The 22516-nt window shown below is 33.5% G+C and overlaps 1 protein-coding gene across 10 annotated transcripts in view; it reads right to left on the reverse strand.

Annotated features, from left to right (window-relative positions):
* Positions 1–22516, reverse strand: part of LOC143240946 (myosin heavy chain, muscle-like) — a 49098-nt gene that overhangs the window by 11334 nt on the left and 15248 nt on the right. For 7 of the 10 annotated variants that reach the window (XM_076484224.1, XM_076484233.1, XM_076484234.1 and 4 more), the window contains 15 exons: positions 21923–22093; positions 21189–21368; positions 20598–20760; positions 20254–20300; positions 11896–11983; positions 9982–10099; positions 9226–9349; positions 6257–6393; positions 5469–5550; positions 4026–4280; positions 1927–2055; positions 1389–1511; positions 1145–1231; positions 543–688; positions 341–431 (listed from right to left, as the gene is read on the reverse strand). In XM_076484224.1, coding sequence (XP_076340339.1) covers positions 341–431; positions 543–688; positions 1145–1231; positions 1389–1511; positions 1927–2055; positions 4026–4280; positions 5469–5550; positions 6257–6393; positions 9226–9349; positions 9982–10099; positions 11896–11983; positions 20254–20300; positions 20598–20760; positions 21189–21368; positions 21923–22093 — 1941 coding nt within the window. Of the gene's footprint in view, positions 1–340; positions 432–542; positions 689–1144; positions 1232–1388; positions 1512–1926; positions 2056–4025; positions 4281–5468; positions 5551–6256; positions 6394–9225; positions 9350–9981; positions 10100–10524; positions 10613–11895; positions 11984–20253; positions 20301–20597; positions 20761–21188; positions 21369–21922; positions 22094–22516 lie in introns of all 10 variants that reach the window. The other 3 variants (XM_076484230.1, XM_076484232.1, XM_076484231.1) reach the window with 1 other exon arrangement.

Below are 22516 nucleotides of genomic sequence, written 5' to 3' on the forward strand. Positions count from 1 at the left end.
ACCAGTGATTTATGGGTGTGTAACTAAATATAGATAAAAAAACAAAAAGTAATATCACAAACTAGGAAAAAAAAGTTAGATTCCTGATGGATGTTGCGCGTAAACGTGCAGCTCACCGCGTGAAAGACGCTCCTCTCCTATGGCACCTACACGCGACTTACCATATTTAGATATGAGTTCATTTATTCGTCCATTTTGACAACAAATTCGTTACGGAAGTTTAACCGTTTTCAACTTTCTTTATAATATAAAACCTGGATAACATTTTGAAAGATAAATAAGTAAATAAATTTTCATTGGAAGAACCGAAGTCAAAGAAAATAATATCGTGGGAAAATACCTGGAGCTCTTTGATTTGTTTCTGCAACTTGGCGACTAAGCTCTGTTCATCTTCTAACTTGGCAGCGATGCTGGCCATTTCTTTCTCTTTCCTTTCAAAACAGAAACATCGGTACATAAACGCATATTCTGGTTTGAATTTATATTTTCAATCTATGATATATTACTTTTCAAATACGGCACAAACATTTTATGCCACGAACCTTTGGAGGGCTTGTTCCATTTCCTTCTTATTTTTTTCCAAGTCGATCACGGCTTCCTGCGCGAGCTTCAGATCGCCTTCCACTTTTCTCTTGTTCTTTTCAACATCACCTCTCAGTTTCTTCTCTCGCTCAAGGTTGTCTTCCAACTACACGAATTAAAAATTCCATTATTACTCTCGAATTTACTTAGCTACTCGAGGGCTAACTGCGCTAGCCGTCTCTAATTTAGCAGTGTAAGACTAGAGGGAAGGCAGCTAGTCATCACCACCCACCGCCAACTCTTGGGCTACTCTTTTACTAACGAATAGTGGGATTGACCGTCACATTATAACGCCCCCGCGGCTGAAAGGGCGAACATGTTTGGTGCGACGGGGATTCGAACTCGCGACCCTCGGATTACGCCTTAACCACCTGGCCATGCCGGGCCACGTGGTTAATTAAAATGTTTAGTTTACGTATACACAGAAGTTACGTCTCACTTAAGAGTTACAAATCTTCGCTTCTTCAAGGTCTAACAAATTATATTTGAAACTATAAAAATAAAGACATTTAAAAGAATGCAACTAATGTTTCGCTCTACTTCTTTAAGAATCTAAGCCTACCTCGTCAAGAGTTTGTTCTAGTTTAGCTTTCACTTTGTTCAGGTGATTCACTTTATCTTCTGAGCCCTGCAGGTCTTCAGATGTTTTCTAGACATAAAACAAATAAATAAAAGTAAGCTGAAAGTTTTAATAAATAAATCCTGAACAAATCCTATTCACAAGAAAATAATAACGTTTAAGCCCCCCCCCCCCCCAAAAAAGAGTTATATTTTAAACATTACGATAACATGATGTCTTGGTTTACCTGATTAACTTCCTGTAGATGCTTCTTTTCCTTATTTAGTTTATTGATAAGCTCATCCTGGTGAGCGATTTCGTCATTAAGGTTTCGAATTTGGTGATCTTTGGTAGCTTTGTCTTGCTCAGCCTAATGTAAAAAACAAGAAAAGAAAAATAAGTGCACAATCAGAAATGGAACTGCGAAAACGGTAATGTCTTTTCTGTTTTTAATTTCGCGCAAAGTTACACGAGGACTATCTGCGCTGGTAATGTCAGAAATGGATACAGGTTGTATGTCAGTTTTATAGCTTTATGTCGTTAAGACAATTGACAACAGTGATTAAAGAACGTCAGAGATTTCTTGCCCTGTTTAGCTCAACATGTGTCAGAGTGTTCAATATAACAAACTGAATCAGAGTTCTTAAAATCTTGCACCAATCTTTGTAATCAGAGTCCAATTTAGTCGAAAACCTAACTCATTATCACAGAAACTTACCTATAAAACGATTTAAGATACACATTAATCACAAAGTTTCAAAACATCAAGTAGGCTATTAGATTACCTTCTGAAGAGCCAATTGGAGATCCTCGATTTCCTTCTTCAGAGAAGAAATGTCCCCCTCGAGTTTCTTCTTGTTCTGATTCATCTGAACTGCTGACTGCTCTTGTTGAGACAGACGATCGTTCAGTTCCTGTCCAGTGGTATAGTTTATTTTATCATTAGAAACGTGCTGAGATAATATTTTATGTTCAGTTGTTATATGTGCTACTCCCGACATTTTGAAATAAACTTATGGATTTCTTGACCTCAAAGTTAATGTTTCTCACCACAGTCTAGAAGTTTTGACGCTTTAAGTTAAATACCATTACAGTTTTTCTTCTTACACGATTGAAAACACAACGACAAATTCTCGGAGATTGCAGCAATTGGAACTAGACTTTCACTTCGAGGATATAAAATACCACTAGCCACTTAATATATGCTAGTTCAGGTGAGAACAACCAAAGAACCCCTCTGTCAGTCGACAACTCTATAATAAGTACATCCGATCCCACGTGAAAAGCAAACTACCACAACCGTGGTTTGGCAAGATTTGGAAAAATAATTCTTCCCTCCCCAATGTGGGATATTTTGGCAGATCCATAATCCAGCACGTGACATCGCGAAAATAGCTACGTTATGCCGTATATAAATGTATAATCCATCAAAATCATCGCATGGGAAGATTTTTCGGTTACAGACGGCTACAGCGATTGGCTCAGATTATGGGGGCGGTTCGAAAAGGCTCACAGACGAACGACAGTATGGCCCTTGTTGGTCGAATCTTTTTTAAAATCTCTACACTTAATTTTTACTTTTTTATTTTTCTAAAAATGGTACAGATTACACATTTATCTAATTTTAGACTCTTCTCAGGTGAGGTTCTCAGACAACTTTCTTAGAAATCGTACATAAACTATTTTGCGTGTTTTGTTTTTGCCGCCTTATGGTAGGAAATGTTACACAGCAACTGAAAGTCCTTTATGAGCATAAGTGGGACTAAGGGGGGGGATATACGCCCCACTTTTTTATCTGTGGGATACAATATACACACGACACTAACAAATAATCCCGACATTTCGGTCCCAAACCAGCCCATGTTTATCCTGTATTGCACACAATCATTTTTCAACAAACATACACACAAATTTTAAACGATCAAATAGGAATATTAAATAATTATTATTAATCTTTTTAGCTGATCAGAGTCTTTTGTGAATAAATTAAGTTCTTCATACACATAAAAATAAAAGTGTGAAACCATGACAGCTAAGTGAAGAAATCGGTAACAAAATACGAGAGAATAAATAGGAGAAATGTTGAAACAGAGAATACACGAAATAGCACAGTTAACAAAAACTGACCACATCGTCAAGAGATTTATTAGAGCAGTTAATAGAAAACAGCATGTAATTAAGGACACTAAAAACAGCACAGTTAATAAAAACTGAGCGCATAATTAGGAGACTAAGTAGCACAGTTAAAAAGAACTGAACACATATTTGAGACACGAAATAACAGTTTGTTTGTTTGTATGTGAATTTCGCGCAAAGTTACACGAGGGCTATCTGCGCTAGCTGCCCCTAATTTAGCAGTGTTAAACTTGAGGGAAGGCAGCTAGTCATCACCACCCACCGCCAACTCTTGGGCTACTCTTTTACCAACGAATAGTGGGATTGACCGTCACATTATAACGCCCCCACGGCTGAAAGGGCGAAAATGTTTGGTGCGATCGAGATTCGAACCCGCGACCCTCGGATTACGAGTCGAACGTCTTAACACGTTTGGCAATGCCGGGCCAACATTCAACATCCATTTAACTAAAGAAACACCAGTTCACTCACGAAGAGCGTGAAGTTTCGAACGGGTTGTTTGTTGAATAACAGATTTCTATCTATACAAAAATTTCCCCTCTAAAAGTGAGATATGGCCATGAACAAAAATCAAGGTACGATTACATCCAATCAAAGAATTCAGTTTTTACTGTTAGAGAGAAGTCGTTGTACGGAAATAAATTTATTATCACACTTAGTAGCTGTTTCAAAACTCAACACAGAAACGTTAGGTTCAGCGTATATTCTGCTCCTACTGTACGCTAGGACTGGAACATTAGAACTTCACCTGTAGCTGTGATTCCAAATCTCCCTTCTGTGTCAGGGCCTTAGTGAGTCTTTCTTCCACGTCTCCAGATGACGATCTTTCCGCATCAAGTTGCAAGAACAGGTCATTCTTCTCCTGGAGTATCTTTACATTCTGAATCTCCAGTTCCTTCCGCAGCTTTTCCTCTTTCTCCAAGGCCTCGGTTGCTGCTTTCAGCTTGTCTTCTAACTCTTTGAGTTCATCCTCTATCCTGGCCATACTGAGAAGAGGCTTGACCTGTAGTGACAAATATAGGATGATTATTAGTGACTTCCACTTTCCCTCTTTGTTAGGACATAACTCAACCGCTACTAAAAATAAGCAAGAGGGCTAGTTGTCCCTAACTTTGCTGTGTAAGACTAGAGGGAAGGCAGCTAGTCATCACCACCCACCGCCAACTCTTGGGCTACTCTTTTACCAACGAATAGTGGGATTGACCGTCACGTTATAACGCCCCCACGGCTGAAAGAGCAAGCATGTTTGGTGCGACGGGGATTCGAACCCGCGACCCTCAGATTACGAGTCGAGTTCCCAAACAAGAGGGAGTCCTCAATAGTTACGGCACTTGAAATTCTTTTGGGCTTGGTAAAAGTAATTGAATCTAGGAGACCTCTTTTCCCCATTAGCTATATGTTTGAGCCTCAGCAGTAACAAGCGTGGGACGCGCATGTGTCTGAATAGATTTTATTACTTTCTGGATCTCTACTGGTCCACCCTTAAATCGAAATTCTTTTAGACATGGTTTAGAGTAAATTAATCTACGAGGCTCTGGGGGTGGTCAAATACATCACTCGAAAGGATTTGTTACCCTGAGTCCAAAACTGTAATTAGATATCAAATCGTTCAAGAGTTTTAGAGGAAAAATGGATTGGTTGGTAAGACGAAAATGGGAATCCAGGAACATGACCCTCGGAGAAATCTGGTATTTTTCACAGAGAATGGTGTTTTTTGTTTTGTTTTTTCTCTATTGTAGATCAGTGTAAGTTTACACCGTTTAAATATATTTAATACATTCATGTGTAGGGGTGCATTTTCGGGAATGCGTTCACACTTGTCACACTCGCTCCTCTTACTTTCAGGGATGATACAACAATGAAGTAAATACAATAAACTGCTCTGAAATATCTTTGCATCTGAAAAAATGATTAAGAACAACAAATTCTTCTACCTCGGAGTAGTTCAAAACAAGACACAGATAATCTCGCTAAATTGAAAGTTTGCCAGAAATTACAAGTGATTAAAACAGTGCTGGAGTTCCGCCGGAAATGACATTTGTATAGGGCAGAAAAACAAACAAACTTGAATTTGTTTGGAAATCCGTAAATGTGATTCTTTGTGCACATTATATATTTTTTTCCTTTACATCTAAAGCAATAAAATATACATAAGCCTAAAAAACATAGTAGTTAACCCTAAACAACGTACCTTGGAGTACAGTTTCCACCAGAGCCAGTTTCGGAGTTGTAAGAACTTACGAAGGTTTCTTTGTATGATAAGCAGCGCAACTCTGAAATCCAAATAATGAAATCAACATTCAGTTTCCCTTCAGAATAATAACAATTATTATACATACATCAATTTCGACAAGTTACAATATATATAAAATTCATGCATTTTAGAAACACTGAGAAATTACGTTAACAAACTTGTGTAACAGAACATTAGTGAATCCCTTTTCAATACAATACGATCGTTATGTCTGTTTCTTTAGAAGTAAACACAGAGCTACAACACGGGTAACTAGTGTCACACATACCACTGTGTCACTGTGGGTGGGGGTCTCATTATTTCTACATGTTTTTCACTTATTATTAGCTTTAATTATCTCCCATGACATTAATTATGTAAGGGTTACCAAAATTATTCACTTTGAATTAAAACGTCACAGGCATAAAGGGTGAAATATGGGCGCCAAAACTGTGGTATCAAGTTACGGTACAGTACGCATGTGCACAGTCGCGAGTACAGTAGGGGTCATAACTATGGGATACGCACAACACACTTTTCAGTTTGGCATAGGAGGTCACGTACTTTAATTTATCTTGCGTAAACGCCATGTTTATTGTTGATATGACTAACGTGCCACCAATTACAGTTAAACGTCATTATGTCTGTATTTTCTGCTTTATGACTTTTGTTTTCAAACGAATAATTTTCGGTACGCTCTCATTTATGAGAGCAATAATGTGAAAGTCACTACAGCTGTTCTTTACCTCTGTTCTTGCAACTGTTTGAAGGTCTTTTTGCACTTATACCATCTGACCCAACTCTGGAGCCAAGTGATTATCTTACCCAGACGTTCATCTCGCATTTCTTCCAGTCGACCAAGAACTCCAGCTCGGAAAAACACCTACCGTTGAAACATTAGAGGTTTAATTATAAATAATAAGGCACTTGAATTATTTATCAGGAATTGCACCTTTAGGTTGGAAGAAAAAAATTCATTTTTTGCTGAGAAATTAACTGATCATAAAACAAGACCTAGTCAAAGTCTAACAAAATCATAATACAAATCCATTGATTTTTTGTTTAGTTCTAACCACGCTCGACTTCTAACGTCGGTAAGACAAAAACTGTTTATAATATTATCTTCAGAACAATGATGTTTAATAACAATATCTTGTAATATTTGTTAACAGTAACGATTATACTAATGACAATACTTATTAGCATTAACAATATTTTATATTATTTATGTACCATCCGTAAAATTATAAAAATTATATTAAATCAAAATATTTACCCTTGGGCACATTACCATCGAGGAAATATGTGTGGTTCAAATTGCTTTGATGGTTTTATAGAAACTTACCTTAATGCGTCCGTATCGAAGTTAAACAATATCAAGTTGGATTATCTCAAACGCCTTCCCTAAAAACAAGGGTCAGGATGGTCTATCTTGGTAGACCAAGGGATAATTTGGAGGTATAGGATAAAATAATATAGAACCAGGTACTGGAAAGCAAGTCAACGTTACAAAGTTAATAATGGTAGTATCGTATCTAAGACATGCGATACCTTTGAATAAATTACTAACAGAATGAGGTAACTTTGACGACCCAGTTTCAACGATAATGGCGGCTTTATTTTGTATTTTTAACTTTCTTAATAATTCATTAAAGCTCGAAATATTTGGAGTTTTCCCGAATACCACGTGACAGTTACTAATATTATGATCATAAACCCTCTTTGGTAAGGCTTAGACGAACCAGCTTTGGACGTGGTCTCTTTGTTTTAGCACTATCTGAAGAAGTACTGGAACTTGTTTTTGTCGCGCGATAATACATATATATATTTGTAGAACGATATTGATATTAATCTAGTAGCTAAACAATGTATCGACAATTTAAACTTTAAGGACGAAAAGAAGCTTTTCAATTTTGAATGTAAATGCTGTTATAATAATCAAAAACAAACAAACACGGTAGACAAAAATGGTAGGTAAAAAACTATCATAACCTATAATGAAGATTATACAAACTGGAGGAACACAGAAACGGTTAAAGTTACTGTACGCGTAAAACAAAATATGCAGTCAACGTTTAGCATATAATTCGTTTTCCTTTATAGGAACTTGGTACTAGACAGAAAGAACGTATAGTTCACTTTACATATGAAACCCACCAAATGAAAATTATAATACACTAACAAGTTAAAAAGAAATTCAGTTTTGAAATTATTTTAGATCTTATTAATATAACTTGCTTTATAACGAAAGTTACATTACAGAGCTCTTTATGACTTTATATGGGAAAGTGTCCAGAAAGAACTGATTCACGCAAAGTTATGTATTTCTTCATGGAACTGAGAGGTCGCTCAATGGAAAAGTAAAGGCTCTATTTATAGAAGGAATACAAAAACCATGGATCTACTGTGAGGAGTAGAATACTGTTAGATGTATGTTATTAAACTGAAAGATAACGGGTTTTAGAAGTCCTGGAGTTATATCTACTGTTCACCAAAACCAGTGCAAGGATTTCTACTGATCGTCAAGATCCTGGGACAAAGAAGTGCAAGGATTTCTACTGATCGCCAGATCCTGAGACTAAGAAGTGTAAGGATTTCTACTGATCGTCAAGATCCTGGGACTAAGAAGCGCAAGGATTTCTACTGATCGCCAAGATCCTGGGACTAAGAAGTGTAAGGATTTCTACTGATCGTCAAGATATCCTGGGACGTCAAGATCCTGGGAAGAAGCGCAAGGATTTCTACTGATCGTCAAGATCCTGGGACTAAGAAGCGCAAGGATTTCTACTGATCGTCAAGATCCTGGGACAAAGAAGTGCAAGGATTTCTACTGATCGTCAAGATCCTGGGACAAAGAAGTGCAAGGATTTCTACTGATCGTCAAGATCCTGGGACAAAGAAGTGCAAGGATTTCTACTGATCGTCAAGATCCTGGGACTAAGAAGTGCAAGGATTTCTACTGATCGTCAAGATCCTGGGACAAAGAAGTGCAAGGATTTCTACTGATCGTCCAGATCCTGGGACTAAGAAGTGCAAGGATTTCTACTGATCGTCCAGATCCTGGGACTAAGAAGTGCAAGGATTTCTACTGATCGTCCAGATCCTGGGACTAAGAAGTGCAAGGATTTCTACTGATCGTCAAGATCCTGGGACTAAGAAGTGCAAGGATTTCTACTGATCGTCAAGATCCTGGGACTAAGAAGCGCAAGGATTTCTACTGATCGTCAAGATCCTGGGACTAAGAAGCGCAAGGATTTCTACTGATCGTCCAGATCCTGGGACAAAGAAGTGCAAGGAATTGTAATCTAATACCTTGAAACAAGAAGTGCGAGGAGTTCTATGTTTCATTCACTGTCAAAAATCTTACTGCAAGAAGAAAAATTGGTATTTAGGGTAAAAGGGTATGAAATAATTTCCATGGGTATCCAGATTATATGCACTAACATCTTCTACTTTGGGTAAGTGTTGGGTTTGGGATTTTATTCTAATTCTCTGCAGGTGGGGCAGACAGAAAAGGTTTTAAAAATTTGGTAGAAATATCAGTATGTTTAAAGCATTTCCATCTGGGAACACAGGGTGAGATATTTTAATAATTTGTCTTTAGTGTTACTTAGACCTAGTATGAAACGTTTGTTTATGATCTACAGTTCAGTAATGCTAATAATGAATTTAAATTCAGGGGAAAGGGAAAAGCACAATTTCAATCTTCACGTGCCTTGGTGTGACCTAATCGGTAATCGTTGGCCTCGAGCTGAATATCTTCCAGAATCTTTTCCGTTGCATGCTTTGCGTCAACGAATGCTCCTTTGGGAACTGCATTCGGAGACAAAATTGTGTATCTGCAATAATCATTGGTGAAGAGGAGGAAAAAAAAAAAGGTTCAGTTTTTTTTAACGGCACGAAGAAAACAAAACACGTAGTTTCAGTTAATAGATACAAACTGGTAACTTTGACAAATACGAGAAGAAGAAAAACTGTGGTGAGTGCTAAACGGCAGTAGAGGGAGTGAAATATACTATGGCTTCAACTATACAGAGAAGAAGAATAACAGTCAGTTCCTCATCATTAATTAATGAAATGTAGTTACGGTACACAATGGCCACTATAGTATTAATGTATAATGTGTTTGTAAGCAAAATAATACAGTCGTTATAAGGGCACAGACTGGTTTGGAGTATGTGTTTTTGAACACACGTGAAATGACATGCTACAATTAGAGATATCTAAAACAAATACTAATTTTACGTGTGAAGTTTCTTCAAAGAACCACCGAAGACCGTAGGACGACAAAAAGAGTTGTCTATTCTTTTCGAGGATGCAGATGATGTAATCAGAAACAATTTATGTTTAAAGAGACTGTCAGACTTCGAAAATTTTGTTTTAATTTCACTGTCTCGTGAGTTAAACAAATCAGTGTTGTACAATGAATTTAGCGTATTCAGATTTGATGCGTTGTCTAGTTAAGCCTTACCTGTGTTTAAAATCAGGATAAATCATCCTATTGGGGAAACCCTTCCTGCATATACGGATACCTTCCAGTACACCATTGCAGGTAAGCTGGTGCATCACCAAGTGAGAATCGATCACTCCTAAAGAGGGCGACACCAGGCAAAAATATAAAAATATTGTTTCGTGATCGAAAATCCTACAAGTTGCTTGAAAATTTACACACAAACAAAAACGAAGTGATTTACTAAATTGAAATTAGAACCTAATACAGGGTCTGTGGAAACCCAAATACTGAGAAAGGTTCTTGATAACTAATTGTCCCTCGTGAAAAGTCAGCTTGAAACAGTAGCTAAGGGTCACTGTTTTGTATACATTAACTAGAAATTTATGTTTTGTTACCTTAAACTAATATCACCGTCAATAGAAACTAAATGTAAACATACAACATGACTAACCAATGTTTTATAAACCAAAAGAAAACAAAAACACCTCACCTGTTTCTTTCATTACATCACTAATCTGAGGATCGTCCGTTTTGATATCTATTAGGTTATCAAACACTTACCTGGAGCTTTCATTTCATTGGGGATGATACAACGTACAAAATGGGGCGAAGTGCTCTTCAAAGTCGTCATTAACTTGTTCAATTGTTCCTGCAGTGAAATGTAAGCCCAGCATTGACTTAGACAGTTAGCGCCATTTAAAAGCAACACACGCACACTCACTAGTATTATAGAAACAAAGTTAAAAAAACACAAAAAACGAAGCATTAAAGATGGCGAAACAAAACAGAAAATAGTTAGATTTATCTGTGCAAATCTAAGCACACGTGTTCTGCGCTGAGCTGTCATTTATTTAGTATGCAGCATTAGGCATAGCACTTTTGTAAGTAAGCACCATAGTTTCAGTTATGTATTTAAATTATCGAGTTATTCTTTTAAAACAAATTGCGAGGTTATTTTACATTGCAGCCTATATTTTACTTCGCTATATTGTATTATTTCGCAAATATGCACATCGATTAATAGGTTAATAATTGTTAGTCAGAAATAATAGAAATGTTAGGTAGAACACAGGAACGCTAGTTAATATATTCTGTATGAGTAGTAAATTTCAAAAAATTTACCAATCCAGGAACTAGCGAACTTCTAATTGATGAGATGTGAGATTATTTTTTTTTTTGGAGGGGGTCCACAGAACTAATGAAGGATGAAACACAGCTGTAGAATTTAACTCTTGTAAAGTAGTTGATTCACAGTGCAGGGTTTAGGTCTTGTGTTTAATGTGAACCCAGCGTCAAGAGTTTTTCACATCAAACAGTTAGGCTTAACTCGAGCTGTGTAGAAAGGCTAGCTTTCAACCTTACATTTTCCATTTCAATAAAGTTTTAGTAACACAGTTACAACATATAATATACGATTTTATATTTTTAAATTGATTAAAGTGGAAGTTGAATGATTTGTAAAAAGGCCCATTACGGATAGTTAAGGCGCTTAACCCGTAATCTGAGGGACGCGGGTTCGAATCCCCTTCCACAAACATGCTCGTACTTTTAGCCGTAAGAATAAGTCTCACTATTTGTTGGTTAAAAAAGCAGCTCAAGAATTGGCGGTGTGTTGTGTCCACATGATGCATTCCCTCAGGTCTATTACTGCTAAATTAAGGTCAGTTAGCGCAGATGGCTACCGAGTATCTTTACGCGAAATTCAAACCAATCAAATTACAATTATTGCAACATAGCAAACAAAGCAGTATCACTTGGATACAAGCTGGCAATGTGGAAAAGTATGGGACTCTAACAAGGAATCAAATCGCGAAGTTACTCCTTTTGTGGTAAATTCTTGACACTGTGTTCACCATGCCTGGTGGATTGGAGATTTATCTTTTAACTTAACAAGGATGAACGTTCTTGTGGTTATAGTGGACGGGTTTCTACCTGGTGATTTAGTTTCATTCGGAATAATGCATCGAACAAAATGGGGCTGGGTGGCTCGGAGTGTGGCCATCAGCTTGTTCAGTTGTTCCTGGGGGGAAAAGGAAACTAAAGGATCAGGAATAATCCAGAATAGGTGACATTCTTTTACTAAATCTTTACTGGTTCAGAATATATGAGATTCTTTTACTAAATATTTACTGGTTCAAATAGATGAGATTCTTTTACCTAATCTTTACTGGTTCAAAATAGATGAGATTCTTTTACCTAATCTTTACTGGTTCAAAATAGATGAGATTCTTTTACTAAATCTTTACTGGTTCAGAATAGATGAGATTCTTTTACTAAATCTTTACTGGTTCAGAATAGATGAGATTCTTTTACTAAATCTTTACTGGTTCAGAATAGATGAGATTCTTTTACTAAATCTTTACTGGTTCAGAATAGATGAGATTCTTTTACTAAATCTTTACTGGTTCAGAATAGATGAGATTCTTTTACTAAATCTTTACTGGTTCAGAATAGATGAGATTCTTTTACTAAATCTTTACTGGTTCAGAATAGATGAGATTATTTTACTAAATCTTTACTGGTTCAGAATAGATGGCATTCCTTTACTAAATCTTTACTGGTTCAGAATAGATGGCATTCCTTTACTAAATATTTACTGGTTCAGAATAGATGACATTCCTTTACTAAATATTTACTGGTTCAGAATAGATGACATTCCTTTACTAAATATTTACTGGTTCAGAATAGATGACATTACTAAATATTTACTGGTTTTACTAAATCTTTACTGGTTCAGAATAGATGACATTCCTTTACTAAATATTTACTGGTTCAGAATAGATGACATTCCTTTACTAAATATTTACTGGTTCAGAATAGATGACATTCCTTTACTAAATATTTACTGGTTCAGAATAGATGACATTCCTTTACTAAATATTTACTGGTTCAGAATAGATGGCATTCCTTTACTAAATATTTACTGGTTCAGAATAGATGGCATTCCTTTACTAAATCTTTACTGGCTCAGAATAAATGAGATTATTTTACTAAATCTTTACCAGTTTAGAATAGATGAGATTCTTTTACTAAATCTTTACTGGTTTAAAATAGATGAGATTCTTTTACTAAATCTTTACCAGTTCAGAATAGATGAGATTCTTTTACTAAATCTTTACTGGTTTAGAATAGATGAGATTCTTTTACTAAATCTTTACTGGTTCAGAATAGATGAGATTCTTTTACTAAATCTTTACTGGCTCAGAATAAATGAGATTATTTTACTAAATCTTTACTAGTTCAGAATAGATGAGATTCTTTTACTAAATCTTTACCAGTTCAGAATAGATGAGATTCTTTTACTAAATCTTTACTGGATCAGAATAGATGGCATTCTTTTACTAAAACTTTACTGGCTCAGAATAAATGAGATTATTTTACTAAATCTTTACTGGTTCAGAATAGATGAGATTATTTTACTAAATCTTTACTGGTTCAGAATAGATGAGATTATTTTACTAAATCTTTACTGGTTCAGAATAGATGAGATTCTTTTACTAAATCTTTACTGGTTTAGAATAGATGAGATTCTTTTACTAAATCTTTACCAGTTCAGAATAGATGAGATTCTTTTACTAAATCTTTACTGGTTTAGAATAGATGAGATTCTTTTACTAAATCTTTACTGGTTCAGAATAGATGAGATTCTCTTACTAAATATTTACTGGTTCAGAATAAATGAGATTATTTTACTAAATCTTTACCGGTTTAGAATAGATGAGATTCTTTTACTAAATCTTTACCGGTTCAGAATAGATGAGATTCTTTTACTAAATCTTTACTAGTTCAGAATAGATGAGATTCTTTTACTAAATCTTTACTGGTTCAGAATAGATGAGATTCTTTTACTAAATCTTTACTGGTTCAGAATAGATGAGATTATTTTACTAAATCTTTACTGGTTCAGAATAGATGAGATTCTTTTACTAAATCTTTACTGGTTCAGAATAGATGAGATTCTTTTACTAAATCTTTACTGGTTCAGAATAGATGAGATTCTTTTACTAAATCTTTACTGGTTCAGAATAGATGAGATTCTTTTACTAAATCTTTACTGGTTCAGAATAGATGAGATTCTTTTACTAAATCTTTACTGGTTCAGAATAGATGAGATTATTTTACTAAATATTTACTAGTTCAGAATAGATGAGATTATTTTACTAAATCTTTACTGGTTCAGAATAGATGAGATTCTTTTACTAAATCTTTACTGGTTCAGAATAGATGAGATTCTTTTACTAAATCTTTACTGGTTCAGAATAGATGAGATTCTTTTACTAAATCTTTACTGGTTCAGAATAGATGAGATTCTTTTACTAAATCTTTACTGGTTTAGAATAGATGAGATTCTTTTACTAAATCTTTACTGGTTCAGAATAGATGAGATTCTTTTACTAAATCTTTACTGGTTCAGAATAGATGAGATTCTTTTACTAAATCTTTACTGGTTCAGAATAGATGAGATTCTTTTACTAAATCTTTACCAGTTCAGAATAGATGAGATTCTTTTACTAAATCTTTACCAGTTCAGAATAGATGAGATTCTTTTACTAAATCTTTACTGGTTCAGAATAGATGGCATTCTTTTACTAAATCTTTACTGGCTCAGAATAAATGAGATTATTTTACTAAATCTTTACTGGTTCAGAATAGATGAGATTCTTTTACTAAATCTTTACTGGTTCAGAATAGATGAGATTCTTTTACTAAATCTTTACTGGTTCAGAATAGATGAGATTCTTTTACTAAATCTTTACTGGTTCAGAATAGATGAGATTCTTTTACTAAATCTTTATTGGTTCAGAATAGATGAGATTATTTTACTAAATATTTACTAGTTCAGAATAGATGAGATTCTCTTACTAAATATTTACTGGTTCAGAACAGATGACATTCCTTTACTAAATATTTACTGGTTCAGAACAGATGACATTCCTTTACTAAATATTTACTGGTTCAGAATAGATGAGATTATTTTACTAAATATTTACTAGTTCAGAATAGATGAGATTATTTTACTAAATCTTTACTAGTTCAGAATAGATGAGATTATTTTACTAAATCTTTACTAGTTCAGAATAGATGAGATTCTTTTACTAAATCTTTACTGGTTTAGAATAGATGAGATTCTTTTACTAAATCTTTACTGGTTTAGAATAGATGAGATTCTTTTACTAAATCTTTACTGGTTTAGAATAGATGAGATTCTTTTACTAAATCTTTACTGGTTTAGAATAGATGAGATTCTTTTACTAAATCTTTACTGGTTCAGAATAGATGAGATTCTTTTACTAAATCTTTACTGGTTCAGAATAAATGAGATTCTTTTACTAAATCTTTACTGGTTCAGAATAGATGAGATTCTTTTACTAAATCTTTACTGGTTCAGAATAGATGAGATTCTTTTACTAAATCTTTACTGGTTCAGAATAGATGAGATTCTTTTACTAAATCTTTACCAGTTCAGAATAGATGAGATTCCTTTACTAAATATTTACTGGTTCAGAATAGATTAGATTCTTTTACTAAATCTTTACTGGTTCAGAATAGATGAGATTCTTTTACTAAATCTTTACCAGTTCAGAATAGATGAGATTCCTTTACTAAATATTTACTGGTTCAGAATAGATGAGATTCTTTTACTAAATCTTTACTGGTTCAGAATAGATGAGATTCTTTTACTAAATCTTTACTGGTTCAGAATAGATGAGATTCTTTTACTAAATCTTTACTGGTTCAGAATAGATGAGATTCCTTTACTAAATCTTTACTGGTTCAGAATAGATGAGATTCTTTTACTAAATCTTTACCAGTTCAGAATAGATGAGATTCCTTTACTAAATCTTTACTGGTTCAGAATAGATGAGATTCCTTTACTAAATCTTTACTGGTTCAGAATAGATGAGATTCCTTTACTAAATATTTACTGGTTCAGAATAGATGAGATTCCTTTACTAAATATTTACTGGTTCAGAATAGATGAGATTCCTTTACTAAATATTTACTGGTTCAGAATAGATGAGATTCCTTTACTAAATCTTTACCAGTTCAGAATAGATGAGATTCCTTTACTAAATATTTACTGGTTCAGAATAGATGAGATTCTTTTACTAAATCTTTACTGGTTCAGAAGAGATGAGATTCTTTTAGTAAATCTTTACTGGTTCAGAATAGATGAGATTCTTTTACTAAATCTTTACTGGTTCAGAATAGATGAGATTCCTTTACTAAATATTTACTGGTTCAGAATAGATGAGATTCTTTTACTAAATCTTTACTGGTTCAGAATAGATGAGATTCCTTTACTAAATATTTACTGGTTCAGAATAGATGAGATTCTTTTACTAAATCTTTACCAGTTCAGAATAGATGAGATTCCTTTACTAAATATTTACTGGTTCAGAATAGATGAGATTCTTTTACTAAATCTTTACCAGTTCAGAATAGATGAGATTCTTTTACTAAATCTTTACTGGTTCAGAATAGATGAGATTCTTTTACTAAATCTTTACTGGTTCAGAATAGATGAGATTCTTTTACTAAATCTTTACTGGTTCAGAATAGATGAGATTCTTTTACTAAATCTTTACTGGTTCAGAATAGATGAGATTCTTTTACTAAATCTTTACCAGTTCAGAATAGATGAGATTCCTTTACTAAATCTTTACTGGTTCAGAATAGATGAGATTCTTTTACTAAATCTTTACCAGTTCAGAATAGATGAGATTCTTTTACTAAATCTTTACCAGTTCAGAATAGATGAGATTCTTTTACTAAATCTTTACCAGTTCAGAATAGATGAGATTCCTTTACTAAATATTTACTGGTTCAGAATAGATGAGATTCTTTTACTAAATCTTTACCAGTTCAGAATAGATGAGATTCCTTTACTAAATATTTACTGGTTCAGAATAGATGAGATTCTTTTACTAAATCTTTACCAGTTCAGAATAGATGAGATTCCTTTACTAAATATTTACTGGTTCAGAACAGATGAGATTCTTTTACTAAATCTTTACCAGTTCAGAATAGATGAGATTCCTTTACTAAATATTTACTGGTTCAGAATAGATGAGATTCTTTTACTAAATATTTACTAGTTCAGAACAGATGAGATTCTTTTACTAAATCTTTACTAGTTGAGAATAGATGAGATTCTTTTACTAAATCTTTACCAGTTCAGAATAGATGAGATTCTTTTACTAAATCTTTACTGGTTCAGAATAGATGAGATTCTTTTACTAAATCTTTACCAGTTCAGAATAGATGAGATTCCTTTACTAAATATTTACTGGTTCAGAATAGATGAGATTCTTTTACTAAATATTTACTGGTTCAGAATAGATGAGATTCTTTTACTAAATCTTTACTGGTTCAGAATAGATGAGATTCTTTTACTAAATCTTTACCAGTTCAGAATAGATGAGATTCTTTACTAAATATTTACTGGTTCAGAACAGATGAGATTCTTTTACTAAATCTTTACCAGTTCAGAACAGATGAGATTCTTTTACTAAATATTTACTAGTTCAGAACAGATGAGATTCTTTTACTAAATCTTTACTAGTTCAGAATAGATGAGATTCTTTTACTAAATCTTTACCAGTTCAGAATAGATGAGATTCCTTTACTAAATATTTACTGGTTCAGAATAGATGAGATTCTTTTACTAAATCTTTACCAGTTCAGAATAGATGAGATTCCTTTACTAAATATTTACTAGTTCAGAACAGATGAGATTCTTTTACTAAATCTTTACTAGTTCAGAACAGATGAGATTCTTTTACTAAATCTTTACCAGTTCAGAATAGATGAGATTCTTTTACTAAATCTTTACTGGTTCAGAACAGATGAGATTCTTTTACTAAATCTTTACTGGTTCAGAATAGATGAGATTCTTTTACTAAATCTTTACTAGTTCAGAACAGATGAGATTCTTTTACTAAATCTTTACCAGTTCAGAATAGATGAGATTCCTTTACTAAATCTTTACTAGTTCAGAACAGATGAGATTCTTTTACTAAATATTTACTAGTTCAGAACAGATGAGATTCTTTTACTAAATCTTTACTAGTTCAGAACAGATGAGATTCTTTTACTAAATCTTTACCAGTTCAGAATAGATGAGATTCCTTTACTAAATATTTACTGGTTCAGAACAGATGAGATTCTTTTACTAAATCTTTACCAGTTCAGAATAGATGAGATTCCTTTACTAAATATTTACTGGTTCAGAACAGATGAGATTCTTTTACTAAATATTTACTAGTTCAGAACAGATGAGATTCTTTTACTAAATCTTTACTAGTTCAGAACAGATGAGATTCTTTTACTAAATCTTTACCAGTTCAGAATAGATGAGATTCCTTTACTAAATATTTACTGGTTCAGAACAGATGAGATTCTTTTACTAAATCTTTACCAGTTCAGAATAGATGAGATTCCTTTACTAAATATTTACTAGTTCAGAACAGATGAGATTCTTTTACTAAATCTTTACTAGTTCAGAACAGATGAGATTCTTTTACTAAATCTTTACCAGTTCAGAATAGATGAGATTCCTTTACTAAATATTTACTGGTTCAGAATAGATGAGATTCTTTTACTAAATCTTTACCAGTTCAGAATAGATGAGATTCCTTTACTAAATATTTACTGGTTCAGAACAGATGAGATTCTTTTACTAAATCTTTACCAGTTCAGAATAGATGAGATTCCTTTACTAAATATTTACTGGTTCAGAACAGATGAGATTCTTTACTAAATCTTTACCAGTTCAGAATAGATGAGATTCCTTTACTAAATATTTACTGGTTCAGAACAGATGAGATTCTTTTACTAAATCTTTACCAGTTCAGAATAGATGAGATTCCTTTACTAAATATTTACGGGTTCAGAATAGATGAGATTCTTTTACTAAATCTTTACCAGTTCAGAATAGATGAGATTCCTTTACTAAATATTTACTGGTTCAGAACAGATGAGATTCTTTTACTAAATATTTACTGGTTCAGAACAGATGAGATTCTTTTACTAAATCTTTACTGGTTCAGAACAGATGAGATTCTTTTACTAAATCTTTACCAGTTCAGAATAGATGAGATTCCTTTACTAAATATTTACTGGTTCAGAATAGATGAGATTCTTTTACTAAATCTTTACCAGTTCAGAATAGATGAGATTCCTTTACTAAATATTTACTGGTTCAGAATAGATGAGATTCTTTTACTAAATCTTTACTGGTTCAGAACAGATGAGATTCTTTACTAAATCTTTACTGGTTCAGAATAGATGAGATTCTTTTACTAAATCTTTACCAGTTCAGAATAGATGAGATTCTTTTACTAAATATTTACTGGTTCAGAACAGATGAGATTCTTTTACTAAATCTTTACCAGTTCAGAATAGATGAGATTCCTTTACTAAATATTTACTGGTTCAGAATAGATGAGATTCTTTTACTAAATCTTTACCAGTTCAGAATAGATGAGATTCCTTTACTAAATATTTACTGGTTCAGAACAGATGAGATTCTTTTACTAAATCTTTACTGATTCAGAACAGATGAGATTCTTTTACTAAATCTTTACCAGTTCAGAATATATGAGATTCCTTTACTAAATCTTTACCAGTTCAGAATAGATGAGATTCCTTTACTAAATATTTACTGGTTCAGAATAGATGAGATTCTTTTATTAAATCTTTACTGGTTTTTTACAGTTTGATTTTCACGAACTTTTTAAAGAAGAAATGTACAATTGAAAAAATAAGAAAGTGATTTAAGCTGTTATTTTGAATGTTTATATTTAATGTTATTTTGAATGTTTATATTTAATGTTATTTTGAATGTTTATATTTAATGTTTTATTGAATGTTATATTTAATGATTTATTGAATGTTTATATTGACTGTTTTATTGAATGTTATAATTAATATTTTATTGAATGTTTTATTTATCTCGAGTAAGAAATTTTTAAATAAGTAGGACATTTTAGGTTTCAACACCTTAGAATTGCAGGTAAATAAGTTTATTGATGTATTTTAACAGTGCATTTAAACACCTATTCAAGACATAAAAGACTTTTATATTATCCAAGAACTATATTATAATATATACTAATGATGAAATCAACGGTGACTTTTCCTTAATATGTCATTATTCAAAACAAAACAATATTTATCGAATTAGTAAGTTGTTAAAGCTGTAATCTATACTTATGTTATTCAACATTTTATTTAAAAGTAAAATAATGAAAGGAGACTCCCTCCTTAATTATCAATGGTACTTACCCTGTATAATCCAGATACCGTCTGGAAGCCAGAGCCCTTCTTACGCCCTGAAAACAAATTAAACAAAAATAACAATGATTATGTCAATCAAAACTATTAGCTCTAAACATTCGAATATTTTAATTTTTTTTTCTAACTATTTTTGTCAAATATCACACTCTTAGTAACAAGTAGCATAAAACTGTATATCTTTCTAGACATCTACAGTTATGAAAACATATCACGTTTTCATTATTTCTGCCAAATTAGAATAAAAAACAACACGAAATGCTACTGATAGTAAGTTTTAAAAAGTATATGATTTACTTCAGTTCACATGTCAAAACGTCACAACTTTTGCCTACCTTTGCCACCACCTCCACCGCTTTGATCACCACTTCCAAGACCCGGATGGTCTTCAAAGATAGCAACTACAAGTTGGTTCTGACCATGCTTAAACTGGTCGACAACCGTGTCATTTAAGGGGTCCTTGTTCTTCTCAAGCCAGTTGGTCAAGTTGTAGGGCACCTATAAAAATAGAGGGACAAGGACACTTGTTTTTGTAAAAGGCGCCCAAATGATCGAAAGAACCGAATAAAATAAGCCACACCTTGATAGGATGTTAATAACTGTAACGAAAAGTTATTTTCTACGGATCTAGTATATATAATTCTAATCTGTTTTATCCACTGAATGAAAACTGTTTAGAAAGACAGCCGCGTTAATTAGGCAAATATAGTGATATTAAGCCATGTTAATTAACAAATATTTTACTTCCTTTAAACAAATTATAAAGAATTAAGATCGTCTACGAAAATTATAATTTGTTAAAATATTTCTTAATAAGATTACAAGAGTCAAAAGTTGAGTGAAAACATTCTAGTCACCAAATGTTATATAGAATAAAACAATTAACTTTTTGAGTTTGAAAAGGATAAATCAACTGAGTGACTCACTGTTCCGGCGTAATGGACAATAGCAAAGTGAGCTTCTGCCTGACCTGGCTTAGGTGGTTTAGGCTTAATGAAGTTAGGAGACTTTCCCAAGTGGTTATTCTTCAGCTTCTCTTCAAAGGACTTATCAGTGGCTTTGGGAAACATAGACTCTTCTTCCAGGATGGACAGGACACCCATGGGCTAAGAGATAAAAGTTTATTGCATTAAACTGTCTCACTCCTTCGAAGTTCTGCTTTTTTTCCCCCATGGGCCATATTTATCTCTTTGAAAAGTATTCACTTTAAAAAAAAATTACGTTTTTATTTAACACCTCTATCAAAAAGATTTAGTTAAATGAAAGAGTGAGAGAAAAAACAAAAATTTGTTTGTTTTGAATTTCGCACAAAGCTACTCGAGGGCTATTTGCGCTAGCCGTCCCTAATTTAGCAGTGTAAGACTAGATGGAAGGGAGCTAGTCTCCACCACCCACCGCCAACTCGTGTGCTACTCTTTTACCAACGAATAGTGGGATTGATCGTCACATTATAACGCCCCCACGGCTGAAAAGGCGAGCATGTTTAGTGCGACCAGGATTCGAACCTGCGACTCTCGGATTACGAGTCGAACGCCTTAACACGCTTGGCCATGCCGGGCCTGAAAACCAAAGAAGGAAAAATATGGTTTCGCTTACACCAAGAATTAAATCTAATTAAAGCTGAACATGTATTGCAGATGAAGAGAAAATAAAAAGTCACCTTTTCAATCAGTTCAATGCAGGCTTGTAAGTCAAGACCAAAGTCAATGAATTCCCAGTCAATACCTTCCTTCTTGTACTCTTCCTGTTCCAGAACGAACATGTGGTGATTGAAAAACTGTTGCAGTTTCTCATTGGTGAAGTTGATGCACAGTTGTTCAAAGCCGTTGAACTATAATATAAAAGTACCGTGGCGTCATCTAGTAACCACAAGAATAACGAGCCAAAACACTCTTAAATTAACGTCGCAAACTAAACAATGTATGTTTTTTTTTCCTAATAGCCAACATCAAGAAAAATTCGTTACGATAGTGTTAGGTTAAAATAATTCAGAACAGTCGGAAAACAAAAACACAACTTACATTTATTTACATATTGTTGATTAAATGTAGCTTCAGAACTCACGAACATAATAAGTCAGTTTAGAAAAGTTAATTCTGCGACATGAATTATAAACGCAAAATTACGATGCAAGTTACGTTGGTAAGTGGTTACATCACCTTGTCCATATATGAAAAATGACTAAAAAAAAAACCAGAAATGAATGGTTGATTGATCATGGTGTCGATTTCATATTCAATATAGTATCATGTAC

Source organism: Tachypleus tridentatus, chromosome 13 (assembly GCF_004210375.1).
Source record: "Tachypleus tridentatus isolate NWPU-2018 chromosome 13, ASM421037v1, whole genome shotgun sequence".
In the NCBI taxonomy this organism is placed as follows: Eukaryota; Metazoa; Arthropoda; class Merostomata; order Xiphosura; family Limulidae; genus Tachypleus; species Tachypleus tridentatus.